This window comes from Acartia tonsa, chromosome 1, assembly GCF_053477335.1.
Source record: "Acartia tonsa isolate MP-2025a chromosome 1, ASM5347733v1, whole genome shotgun sequence".
NCBI classification, from domain to species: domain Eukaryota; kingdom Metazoa; phylum Arthropoda; class Copepoda; order Calanoida; family Acartiidae; genus Acartia; species Acartia tonsa.
In genome coordinates this window covers 19,638,204-19,650,066 of record NC_137260.1, presented here as the reverse complement: position 1 = coordinate 19,650,066, position 11,863 = coordinate 19,638,204, and the positions used below count along the sequence as shown (strand labels likewise).

Sequence of the window (11,863 nt, the reverse complement as noted above, 5' to 3'; positions counted from 1 at the left end):
CACGCTTTCATTGATGTTCTTAATTTGTCACATGCTCATAGAAATATCCAGGGAGAAAAGGTACTTTAAGTATTACCTATACCCAAATATTTACAGAAACGTTCACTCGTTCGTTGGCTTAAAAATATTTGGTATACCTTTTTAAATCCTGATTAATTGGCTTCAAAGTATGGTGTCGAAATTTTTCAACAATGCTTTGGATCTATAGAATAAATTATTATTGTTTATCATAATTGGGGATGTGTATCAATCTATCATACATTGTTATATCCCTTTAGAACCCTGAAAATATCGGCAATAGAAATGATTTTGAACAAGATGCGTGCACAGAGATTTGCTAGGTGGGTATGAATTTTGAAGAGAAAACTTTTGTTTGAATCTCGTTGACAGCTAGAATAATTTGGTTCTCTCTCATACAATCCTTAATATACACATTTGCCATGTTTTTTTAGAAGCGAACCATCACTGCAATTATAAATGTTTGCTTTTTTTGTCTGTAATGTCATGTTACCGGGAACCCGTTGTACTGAAAAATAAAGCTGCATGCAAAACCGCAACCCCTAAATCAATCATATTAAACTATTTAAATAAATTGTTTATTAATTGTTCAAAATAATAACAGAAAAAATAATGTTTTAAATTTATATCACAATTTTTAAAATTTGAAAAAGTAATTTATGCATATTTATTCATTGATATGTGCAGATTTTTGTATACAACAAAATCAAATTATAAATCACTGGGCAGATAAATTAAGATAAATAGACATATTATAGGTCAATTTTATTTTTTGGGTTAAAAGTATTTTTTTACACTACAAAAAAGTGAATGATAATGATCAAAAAGAAAGTTACAAGAAATTAAACAAAACAAAAATATAATAGAATTTTTTTGGCTAGAATTTAAACTTCAAGTACACAAAAGTTATTAACAAAAATATTGGGAAATTAACTGACATATGTTCATTGGAAAAAACATGAAAAGGTTTTGCTGAAAATGAAATAATATAATCTAACAAATTAACATTTAAGGTAAATATTAAATCCATAAGGTTTCAAGTTCTGTAACATTTCTACCAAATAATTCTGATTCCAGCTCCCATAAAATTCTGAAAATACATTAGGATCTATAGGTAAAAATATTACTTATTGATAGAATACCAAACTTATATTTTCGTATTTCATCTGTGTTGTAAAGCTAGCTTCAAATACAGTTGCAAAAAATAGTCTTATTTTTCAAAACTTTTCAATTTGTATAAAAGATTTTAATTCTGAAATGCGAGTTCTTCAAGATAATTGACTGAGATACTTGTTATATTTCACATAAGCTTCTTTTTATTTGTCTTTAATTTAGTCTGAAAACTCCTAAGGGGGGCTTAACGCATGAAAAAAATGCTACCAGCAAAAAAGTAAAATATTATCCAAACGAATATAAATATTAGTAAATTGAGAAAGTAATTATCAATTGTTTACCTCATTCTGTGATTGCTGAGACATAACCCAGGACGACTGTATGCAACGTAATATAAACTGTCCTACAAAAAAAGTAGTTGATTATTTTATGCTGATATTTAACAAGGCTTAATATGTTATAATGTTGATTTATGATTTTCTAAAGTGTTAGAAATATAGAATTTTAGCCAACAATTTAAGAAATTTTTATTTTTTCTTGCAAGCAATATATAAAGTGAGAGTAAGTGTAAATGTTTAATATTTAAACTGAAGTACCTACATCAGAAAGAAAGCCTTGATATACTAAAACCTTGCAGCAAATATGACTTCTCAACAATATTTGAAATAGGTAAAAGAAAAATCCATAAAAAAATCCAGCAAATTTTGGGGAAAGGGTGACAGTAACATCCTACATACTAAACATCTCTGGGGGGGGGGGGGAGGGGTTGTGTAAGGTGTGAATCTTACAACACCATTTTAATTCATGTATCCCCCCGCCCACTTATTTTCCTCATGGTACCGACGGAAAATTAACCATTAATTTCTATTTTTTAAGCTGTAAAAAATATCTTTGGTGGTCTAAGCGCTCTCCAATTTATATTTAGTGTATGCGTCTGATACCATGATTAAAAATATTAATTGCAAATTATAATTTTTTCTTTTAAAAATTAACCATTAAACCTCCCTTGTCCCTGTAAGAAATGAAAATGTTCTTCCTACTTTTGAGACTTTATGACTTGAAATGTTACTTCTAGCACACTGCAGAGAAATATATTATCACATATAGACGGTTACAGATAGATAAATGGACAGCAACAGATATAAAAGAAGAAAAAAAGGCACCAGACTCGTGGGTAACATAAAAAAGAACCAAAATCGTGGGTAATATTTAAGAAAAATATTAACATTTAATTAAATTGAGGTTGAGTATTTTTTTAAGTAGCAAAATATGTCACAAATTCTGATTATCGGTGAAGCCCTATTATATTAATGGTAGACAATAAGAATATGCAAAAAATAGGAGAAATTATAGGTAAATATGAAATTAAAAAAAAAAATATAAAACACCAAAGACTAACAAGCTATTTTTAAATTTCTTATAAGTTCATTTCAATAGAAAGATTAGAATTAGAATAAGGGAAGATAATCATAAATGTATATGTAAATAATATAAGGAAAAGTAAGAAGGAACCATTTTGAATACATCAGACATATTAGATACAGATGAATAAGTTTTTATCCAAGTCTTACATATTTCAAAATATTTAAATATGTTTATATTGTATATCATTTACATTTCAAATTTTACAAAAACAAGAATCCTATAACATAAATTATTTTTTTTTGTCTGATCTATCAAACTACTGAACCGATTGGGTTATCTATTTTAGGTAAGCTTAACATAGGTTCTGTAATGGTTTTAAGCTATTGTATTATCAGATTTAGGGCTTTGAATTTTTTAATGCTATTTTTATAGCCCCTTCTATAACATAGCCCCTAGTAATTATACAAATAAAAGATTTTTCGGCCATAAGTTTAGAGTAGCTGTATGATACTGCATGAAAGCAGATATGACCATAGCAGCTGATTGATCAAGACCATTAAAGCTGTGTACTAATACTCTTACCTCTAGAGTAGCTGTATGATACTGCATGATAGCAGATATAACCACAGCAGCTGATTGATCAAGACCATCACAGCCATGTACTAATACTCGTCCTCCATTGGCTATTGCCTATACATAATTTTAAGAAAAGTTAATTTTCTCATTTTTTATTTTATGATTTTCATTTTAATATTCGTGGAAAATTGTCTTTAATATGAAGCTATACATGATTTATACATAAGTATGGCTGAGAACCGGTTACAGTCAAGCGATATTAATCGCATTTGAAACCATACATACTGGAAAAAAATGAAAAAAATTAATTCAGTATTTTGAAAGAACTAAATTTCTAGATTTTCTAGTTGTTTGGGATCAGCACAAACCTAATTAGCCAGTCATTACCACTAACCGAAATCACATTATCGATTGACTGATTACACAAAATTTAAAAACAACTAATATTTTTTCTCTCGATATCAACCAGTTTGCTATAAATATGTCAGATAAAATATACATTTAGTAAGACAAACAGCCTATGGTAATTATAGAGTAACTAAGCCAAAATAAAGTTGTTGTATATTTACCTCAATGATATATGAATTTGTAAGCCTAATAGTATCTATACTGAATGAAGTTTTATTCACCATAATGTACACCAAACCTTTTATCTTCGTTATTCTAGATATCATTTTATTTCATTTTAATTTGTCTAATTTAAATTCATTTCAAGTATTCAACAAAAAAATGGGTCAACTGCATGCAGTTCACTGTAAAATGTTCCTGGTAATGAATATCTCCAAAAATCTATGAACTTTAAAGGCTTCTAACGGACAAACGGTAGAACGTATAGATTATGTAACTGTCAAACAATGTCCTACAAATAATCTGAAATAGTCATAAATCAATAATGCACAATTATCTCGCAGTGCACATGAATGCGCAAAAAAAGACTACTTTGCGCGTTTTTTCTTCAGTGAAGCTTTCCCTGTGCATTATTGGATCTTAGCTATTCCAGATTATTTGTAGGCCTTCTTATGCCAATCAAAACGGTGATTTTTGGAAAGTAGAGTAAAATGAATGTTGGTTAAGATTTGTTTTAGAAGTTTGAGATATAAAGTAAATGATTTTGCCTTGTTCTTGATGTTGATAATACATGAGTTATACCTGAAAAAATTTTATATTAAATTATGCATTATTCAATAACCCTATTATCATATAATCATAAGATGTTTGAATTTGATTCAAAAATATACCAAACCATAAAATTATAAATTATAATAGTAAATATTATTTGATTACAAATACAATAAATTTTTTTTGCATTAATGTTTCATTATTACATATAAAATAAGTTTTGAAATTGTCACCTAATGATTTGATAATAGCCGGGTTAGATGCTTGATCATATTGACCCAGGTAAAGAGAATCTTCTAGAATCATGGAGGGTAGCCAGGATATACTCTTTCTCTAGATAGATAATATGGTTCTAGGTATATAGAATATTTTAGAATCATGGAGGGTAGCCAGGATATACTCTTTCTCTAGATAGATAAACAGATAATATGGTTCTAGGTATATAGAATCTTCTAAAATCATGGAGGGTAGCCAGGATATACTCTTTCTCTAGATAGATAAACAGATAATATGGTTCTAGGTATATAGAATCTTCTAAAATCATGGAGGGTAGCCAGGATATACTCTTTCTCTAGATAGATAGACAGATAATATGGTTCTAGGTATAGGGAATCTTCTAGAATCATGGATGGTAGCAAGGATATACTCTTTCTCTAGATAGATAGACAGGTAATATGGTTCTAGGTATATAGAATATTCTAGAATCATGGAGGGTAGCCAGGATATACTCTTTCTCTAGACAGATAGACAGATAATATGGTTCTAGGTTTATAGAATCTTCTAGAATCATGGAGGGTAGCCAGGATATACTCTTTCTCTAGATAGATAGACAGATAATATGGTTCTAGGTATATAGAATCTTCTAGAATCATGAATGGTAGCAAGGATATACTCTTGCTAGATAGACTTGATTGATATTATCAGAGATCTTAAATGGTAAGACAATAGTCGATAAATCGATTTTAAGTTGATAAATTGATGATACATAAAGTTATTGTTTGAAATATGTGGACACTACTAGTTTGGAACCAACCAATCAAATTTCAATAGATTTTGACCGAATGAATAATTCAACTTGGTAAGCATGTAATTAAAAAGCCAATGACTTCCCCCTTCCCTGGATAATATATAGTTAGGTAGATAGGTACCTCTGGTTCTATCTTGCCAGGACTTGGTCTGACAACTTCTAATTCATGCTCTGGTTCTTCTGTTTCACTCTCACTTAACAAAAACATATTTTTAAGAACATCTTTTAAAATCAATTATTAGATCAAACAAATAATTTCTAATATATGCCTTTGGATTTTCATGGGTGTTTAGTCATTATCACAGATTTTCGCCTAAAAATAAATATAACCCTAGTACTCTAGTGTACATACTCTATTTTTAAAAATGCACAACAAACCAATAATAGTCAGGAATCTAAAGGAATAAGACAATGGCCGATAAATTGATGTACAACCCCAATGATGATACAAAAAAATGGCCCCGTTTGTAGATTACAATTAGTGGTTGACACGTTAGCCAATCAACATATGAACCAACCAATGAAAATCCAATGAATCCCCAAAGTTAAGAAAAGGTCATTATAAAACTTTAGGGACTAGTGTATTAAACAGCCCAATGTCCTCTCCCTTCTTGAATAATAATAATTTTTAAAATTTATGTTGCAAATAACATTTCTGTTTTAGAAAAAATACATTTTCTTTGTATTTCCTATGGTATGTACGATTGTGTAAATTGGTTGTCTTCTTTTTGTTATAAAGACAAATTTTCATGGATAATTTTTTTATCGAATACATTATATATTTTGATTATTTTGAAAATTTTAACTTGCATCTAAAGTAAGTAGCTAGAGCAGAGCATAATTATACATAGCAACTAAGTATATATACATACATAAGAGGAAGGTATTATCAATCAAATAACTCTATTAGAACAAAAATACAAACACACACTCACCTTTTTTCCAACTTTAGTTTGACTAGGGTGTTACAAAAATAAGAAATCCAATAATGATAAATCAACAAAATGACATATGGCCAAGTAGTTGAAACTAAAACTATAATCAGACTACTTGTTCACAATAAATCTAAATCACATACAGAAAAAAATACCTCATCCCTTTTCTGACTAACAAAAAGTGTACAATACCGTCTGAACAGTAAAAATGTGCTTTAATCATCTTAAGAAAACTTTCATGGAAACTAAACACAAAACTTTTTTAGATATCTTATGTGTCCTGCTGTAACAAGATTGACTGTTAATTTTTAGAGAAAAATTACAAATGTTGATGACTCTTTTTTTTGTAGCTTGCATATTTTTGTTGGAAAAAAAGTAGCTCTACTCTCTGGTACATTTATCTGAAACTATATGATGCATGGGACACAAGAAACAAAAATATTACCTTTTTTTTACTGAGGGATAAAGGAATTTGTTATGTTATTGTTGTTTCATAGTTTTGCTAAGCAAAATTTAAAAAAAAGACCTTTTATGAAACATTGCACGCCAGGCTACAATTGAATCAAGACAAAAGTAAGTGCCGAGCTCTGGGACCTATGTATGGTGAAATTAGACATAAGACCATGATGATTCCAGGTAAAACCAAAATATTTCAGCGGGATCTTTTTGAGAAAATAAGATTTGAAAATTTCAGGTTCAATTTTGACCCCCTAGGAGTTGCCGTATAATCATGACAAGAAAAGCAAAGATTATTTATTCAAAATTTTGAACAACTTTGCTTTTATGAAGTCTTTCATAAAATCTCTCTATATATGATTTATTTAAGGCTGAATTTCCGTGACCTTAGCAAAGCAACTGATAAAAATGGCCATTAATTAGCTCCCTTCAGAAGTGGTTTTTTGAAGAACTTATAAAAGAAAACTTGTTCAAAATTTTAAATAAATAATCTTTGCTTTTCTTGTCATGATTATGCGGCAACTCCTAGGGGGTGAAAATTGAACTTGAAATTTTCAAATCTAATTTTCTCAAAAAGATCCCGCTGAAATATTTTGGTTTTACCTGGAATTATTATGGTTTATGTCTAATTTCACCATACATAGGTCCCAGAGCTCTGGACTTACTTTTATCTTGATTCAATTATAGCCTGGCGTGATTGGACTTTCATTTTATTGATGTGGAAAGGTACAGGATACTTTGTTTTGTCTTTTTTTGAGATGTGCTTTATTAATTAATAGTAACCTAAAAAAACCTCCCCTACCAACAAATGAAGTATGAAGTTTAGGTTAATATCAAAATAAATCTGATATTTTACCTAATTTAATCAGATTTTTATTTTTTTAGCAAAATTTGTATTGCAAAATAACAAACTCTCCCTTTATTTATGATTGTTTAGCTTTTTAGTTGAAAACATGTCTGACTAATATGCTGAATACAAATAATAGATTATAGAGAAAAAACAAGGGTACCAGGATAAGACAACTAAAGATAAAAATGTCTTGTCCCAACTTGTAATCACAATTCTGTCTGTATTAACTATTATTTATTGTGGTATAGTTAGTGAATAAATAATTCAACATTATAAAATTATAATGATAATTATAAAATCAATAACAATCATGTTTTTTTGGGATGTTTAAATGTAGGCCTGTATTATAAATTCAAAATTTTTCGTAATGGGGGGGGGGGGGGGGGTGTTCTACGTCCAGCATCCCTTTCTTAATATGTATGTACCTCATTGGTTAAATCAGATTTTATGTCACTTTGAGCCAGACAAAAAAGCTTTTAGCATTTCAAGATGAAGTTTTTGGTGTTGCAAGTTTAAAATTTACCTATTATGTTTTGCTGCTATATCTAATGTTTCTGTTGAACATCCTTCTAGTCCAACCTTAAGAAATTTCGGGTATAGTCCATTTTGTGACAACGCCTCTTAAGGGGAGTTCATCGCATTTTCACACTTGATTTTCTCCTGATTCTAGCCCCTGCAGGGAACTCTAACACAGCGGGACAAATTGCCTAATCCTGCTGGGCAATCAACTAACCTAACAAACCTAAAATAACATATCTGAAGCTACTGTGAAAATACGACGAAACGTCCCTTAAGAGGCGTTGTCACGAAAGGGACTATACACGAAATTTTATTTAAATCTTATTATCATAAAATATTTTTAACTTAATAGTTATTATATATAAATTTATTTACAAATACCATGATGTCTAAATATGTATCTGTACGAAAGAAATTCCCTAACCGCTGGACTGGTATAGTCCTGCTTTGAACTGAGGCTTCTTATAAGTCCCAAAGTGTATCTATTTTGTGTTGCCAACCACCTAAGAGAAAGCGACCCAAGAAAAAATTAACGCCCTATCGACATTAGGGTGATTGGTCGACTTCCCCCCCCCCCCACCCCTAATTCTCTTGAAAGTGTCCCTAGAGGCTTCTAAGGACGCAGTTGCGAATTATTCATAAAACATGAAATGCTTTATGGAGAGCTGAAGATTGATACAAACATAAAAAATACACAAAGAAAGACAGACAAACTTTTTTAGTTTTGATTTTGAATTCTAAAAATTAAAGTAAATTATATACCTGAGAAGCGTATGGAATGGTGTTTGGTCTGAATCTAAAAAAAATTTGGGCCATGTAAAGGAGATGAAGGTTTCATCGTATTTTCACTGTAGTTTTTGAAAGGTTATTTTAGGTTAGATTAGGTAAATGTTAATAATTGCTCCGCAGGGTTAGAAAAAAGGCACCGCAAGGTTAGAGCCCCCCTAACAGGGCCTAGAAGTAGGAGAAAAGCTTCTGTGAAAATACGACGAAACCCGAAACTCCGTTTCCTTCACACGACCCAAATTTTTTATATGAAATTCTTTAAAAAATAAAATAAAATGTTGTAACATACAAACACATCTCATAATGTATTTTTTTTGTATGAAAATATAAAGGCAATTTTAATATAAAACTTTTAAAAATGCATATGTGGATCGTATTTATTTAGATTCCCTTACTCTTTTCTATGTTTTAGCAGCTGCACTCTAGCATATAGCGGCTCTATAATCGAATAGGAATGGTCAGAGGAGGTAAAAAATATTCTAGTCATCCAAATAATGCTCAAAGATAAAAATAAAATAGCCTTAAACCATCCCGGTACATATATTAAGCTTACCAAAAATGGAAAACCCAACCAGTTCAATTGCAAGAAAGAAAGATCTGAAAGGACAAGAAGTAAACCTTCATAATTATCTCAGTTGAGTAATACTAATATTCACCTTTTCAATTGCAATTTCTATGATGCTGTGGTTTAAAACTGCAGCTATAATACTTGTGTATACCTTAATGAAGAGAAATGTGGCCTGCTCAGATATTTATAGCCACCTAAAATTATTCTCGGCTCAAATCCGTGAGACTTCAACCTAAACAAATAATTATTATACGTAGTGGAGCTGCTCTATGAATAATTTATAACAGCTTTTGTTAACATAATATTTTAAAGACAAAGATGAAAAATCCACAAAGAAGATGTTTAGTTATCATTTATCAAGAATAGATTTATTAAATTACGAAACCTTTTATATTTCTAATATTTATATACTTTTATACGGACTAAGATAACTATTTTATTTTAAAAAAATATTTTGCGGGGACGATTTCTTTTAAGAGGGTGGTGGTAGTTATAAACCTTCTCAGGACCCATGAGAAGCTACCCTGTAAAGGAGAACCTGACCGGTTCTTTGGTTAGCGATGTCCTTCGGTACAAACATACAGACAAACACACAGACAGACATCATGTTACTCTACTATTATATTTCATTTTTATTAAATTATTTAAAAAGAAACATGTATGCCTTGTAAATTTATTTTTAGAATATTTTAAAGAAAAAAGTCTAGGAAAGCTAATTAGTAAATTAGTTTATCTGAAGATGTCAAGCCACTCATGAAAATTCTACATAAGATAACAAAATATAAAAGTGCATAGAATTTAGGAAAATTAGAAAGAGTAAAAAGGGCTAGATTTAGTAAAGCAGCTGTTCTATAATGAAGGTATGCATTCGTTTGACTCTAAAGATGGACTTTATTTTCATATCGATGACAATTCTGAACATTAATTGTTCTTGTTTCTATAATAAGGAACTTAAATAGTCCTAAATTAATTGGTTTGTCGAAAGTCACGAAAAAAGGTAATTTTAAATACATTTTTTGGTCATTCTGTTTGCCACAAAAAGGTACAGAGTAAGAATTGTTTTCATATAAATCTTGAGCTTTTTTGGAAACATATGAATTCATCACATCAAACTATTTTTGTATTAATGGATATAGAATATATTGACAGGTGAACATTTTTTGTTATTTAGCTTGCTAATATGGACCATATTTATAAGTGAGATCATTTCTTCAAAAGAAAGGAGAGGGGATGGTTAAAAGAGACTTGACGTGGGTTATTGTTATTTTAGCTAGCTGCGAGCATCAGAGTACATTAAAATCTGGTGCAAAATCCAAGTAATAATACATTTTTAGATTATTGTATTAACCCTTAACGTTTTTTTCTATCTCATATCTGTGTGTGAAAAATAGAGGGCTATAACTGAGTGACTTTTTAAATATGGGTATGCCACATAAGTGAGAGTTGGAACTTATCAATATCTCCATCCTGGTGGGTACAGGATGTCAGCAAACCTAGCAGGGTCATCCAGGTAAAGAGCAAAAATATTTTTTTTACTTGAACAAATCATTTTATCTTACCAAAATACTAAAATATCCTCTAGTAGTAAATCATTTAATGAAATGTAGGTGTTCAAGTCAATTTCAGGTTCCAGGTATGATCCTGCAGGTCCTGATCCTCCAGGTCTCCAGAAATCTTTAAAAGCCTCCTGTGAACGCAATTTTTTACTTGGAGACTTTAAATTTTAAACTTAAGCTTTTCTTACATGTCTACATATCCGCTGCCGTTTTCCCGCTGATCGCTGACTGCGGCGGCTGGCAGCTGCCAAGTACGGCAGCAGTCGCCACAATTAATGTTTTGAGATTTCTAATAAAAAATTTACATAAAGTTAGATTTTTAAGTAAAAAAGGACCTAAAAATAAAGGTTGTTAAATAAAAGGGTGAAGGAAGCGAAATTGACTTTGACTCACTTATAGTCGGAAATTTATGATCAAACAGGGGACACGCACAAATTTTTTTAGCCCTCTAGCTCTAATAGGAACTGAGATAATAGCCCCCCCCCCCCCCCCCCACCGGAAAAGGTGCGGCAAGGCGTCCGACAGTTAAGTGTTAATGGGTAAAAATTTGCAACGAACATATCTAATTATCCTTGATTTATGTCATATTTTCATATTTATATGGTTATATAAAAAATGTTATTATTTATTATCATAAAAACATAACAAAATAATTATGTATGTTTTTTGGTAAAATTCTTAAAAGTAGAAGACTAAGGTAGTAACCCCATTTGAAAATTGCCATTTCTGTGAGAACCTAACCTATTAAACTAATCTATATCTAATTAAAACAAGTTCAACAACATAATAATGCTTTTTATTTACATAAAGGTTTGGTTCAAATTTAATATATCTATCAAACTGTCAATGTAGAAATGTCCGAAGAAATGTAACTTTCTAACGCAGAATTTCCATTGTCTATGATGTTACCATATATCTTTTATTAGCTTAGCTACAGAACCTCGACGTTAGCAGATTTAAATCTTGCATTTCATT

The 11,863-nt window shown here is 30.3% G+C and overlaps 1 protein-coding gene across 1 annotated transcript in view; it reads right to left on the bottom strand.

Moving 5' to 3' along the window:
* Nucleotides 1-582: 582 nt before the first annotated feature.
* LOC145314530 (uncharacterized) overlaps nucleotides 583-11,863 on the bottom strand; it is a 32,152-nt gene continuing 20,871 nt past the window's right edge. Inside the window, exons 7-16 of the mRNA XM_080154479.1 lie at nucleotides 9,484-9,564; nucleotides 8,741-8,774; nucleotides 7,983-8,038; nucleotides 5,340-5,412; nucleotides 4,425-4,524; nucleotides 4,188-4,221; nucleotides 3,642-3,735; nucleotides 3,079-3,186; nucleotides 1,473-1,534; nucleotides 583-1,108 (exon numbers count right to left, since the gene is read on the bottom strand). Coding sequence (XP_080010605.1) covers nucleotides 1,039-1,108; nucleotides 1,473-1,534; nucleotides 3,079-3,186; nucleotides 3,642-3,735; nucleotides 4,188-4,221; nucleotides 4,425-4,524; nucleotides 5,340-5,412; nucleotides 7,983-8,038; nucleotides 8,741-8,774; nucleotides 9,484-9,564 — 712 coding nt within the window. The 3' untranslated portion in view covers nucleotides 583-1,038. The remainder of the gene's footprint in view (nucleotides 1,109-1,472; nucleotides 1,535-3,078; nucleotides 3,187-3,641; nucleotides 3,736-4,187; nucleotides 4,222-4,424; nucleotides 4,525-5,339; nucleotides 5,413-7,982; nucleotides 8,039-8,740; nucleotides 8,775-9,483; nucleotides 9,565-11,863) is intronic.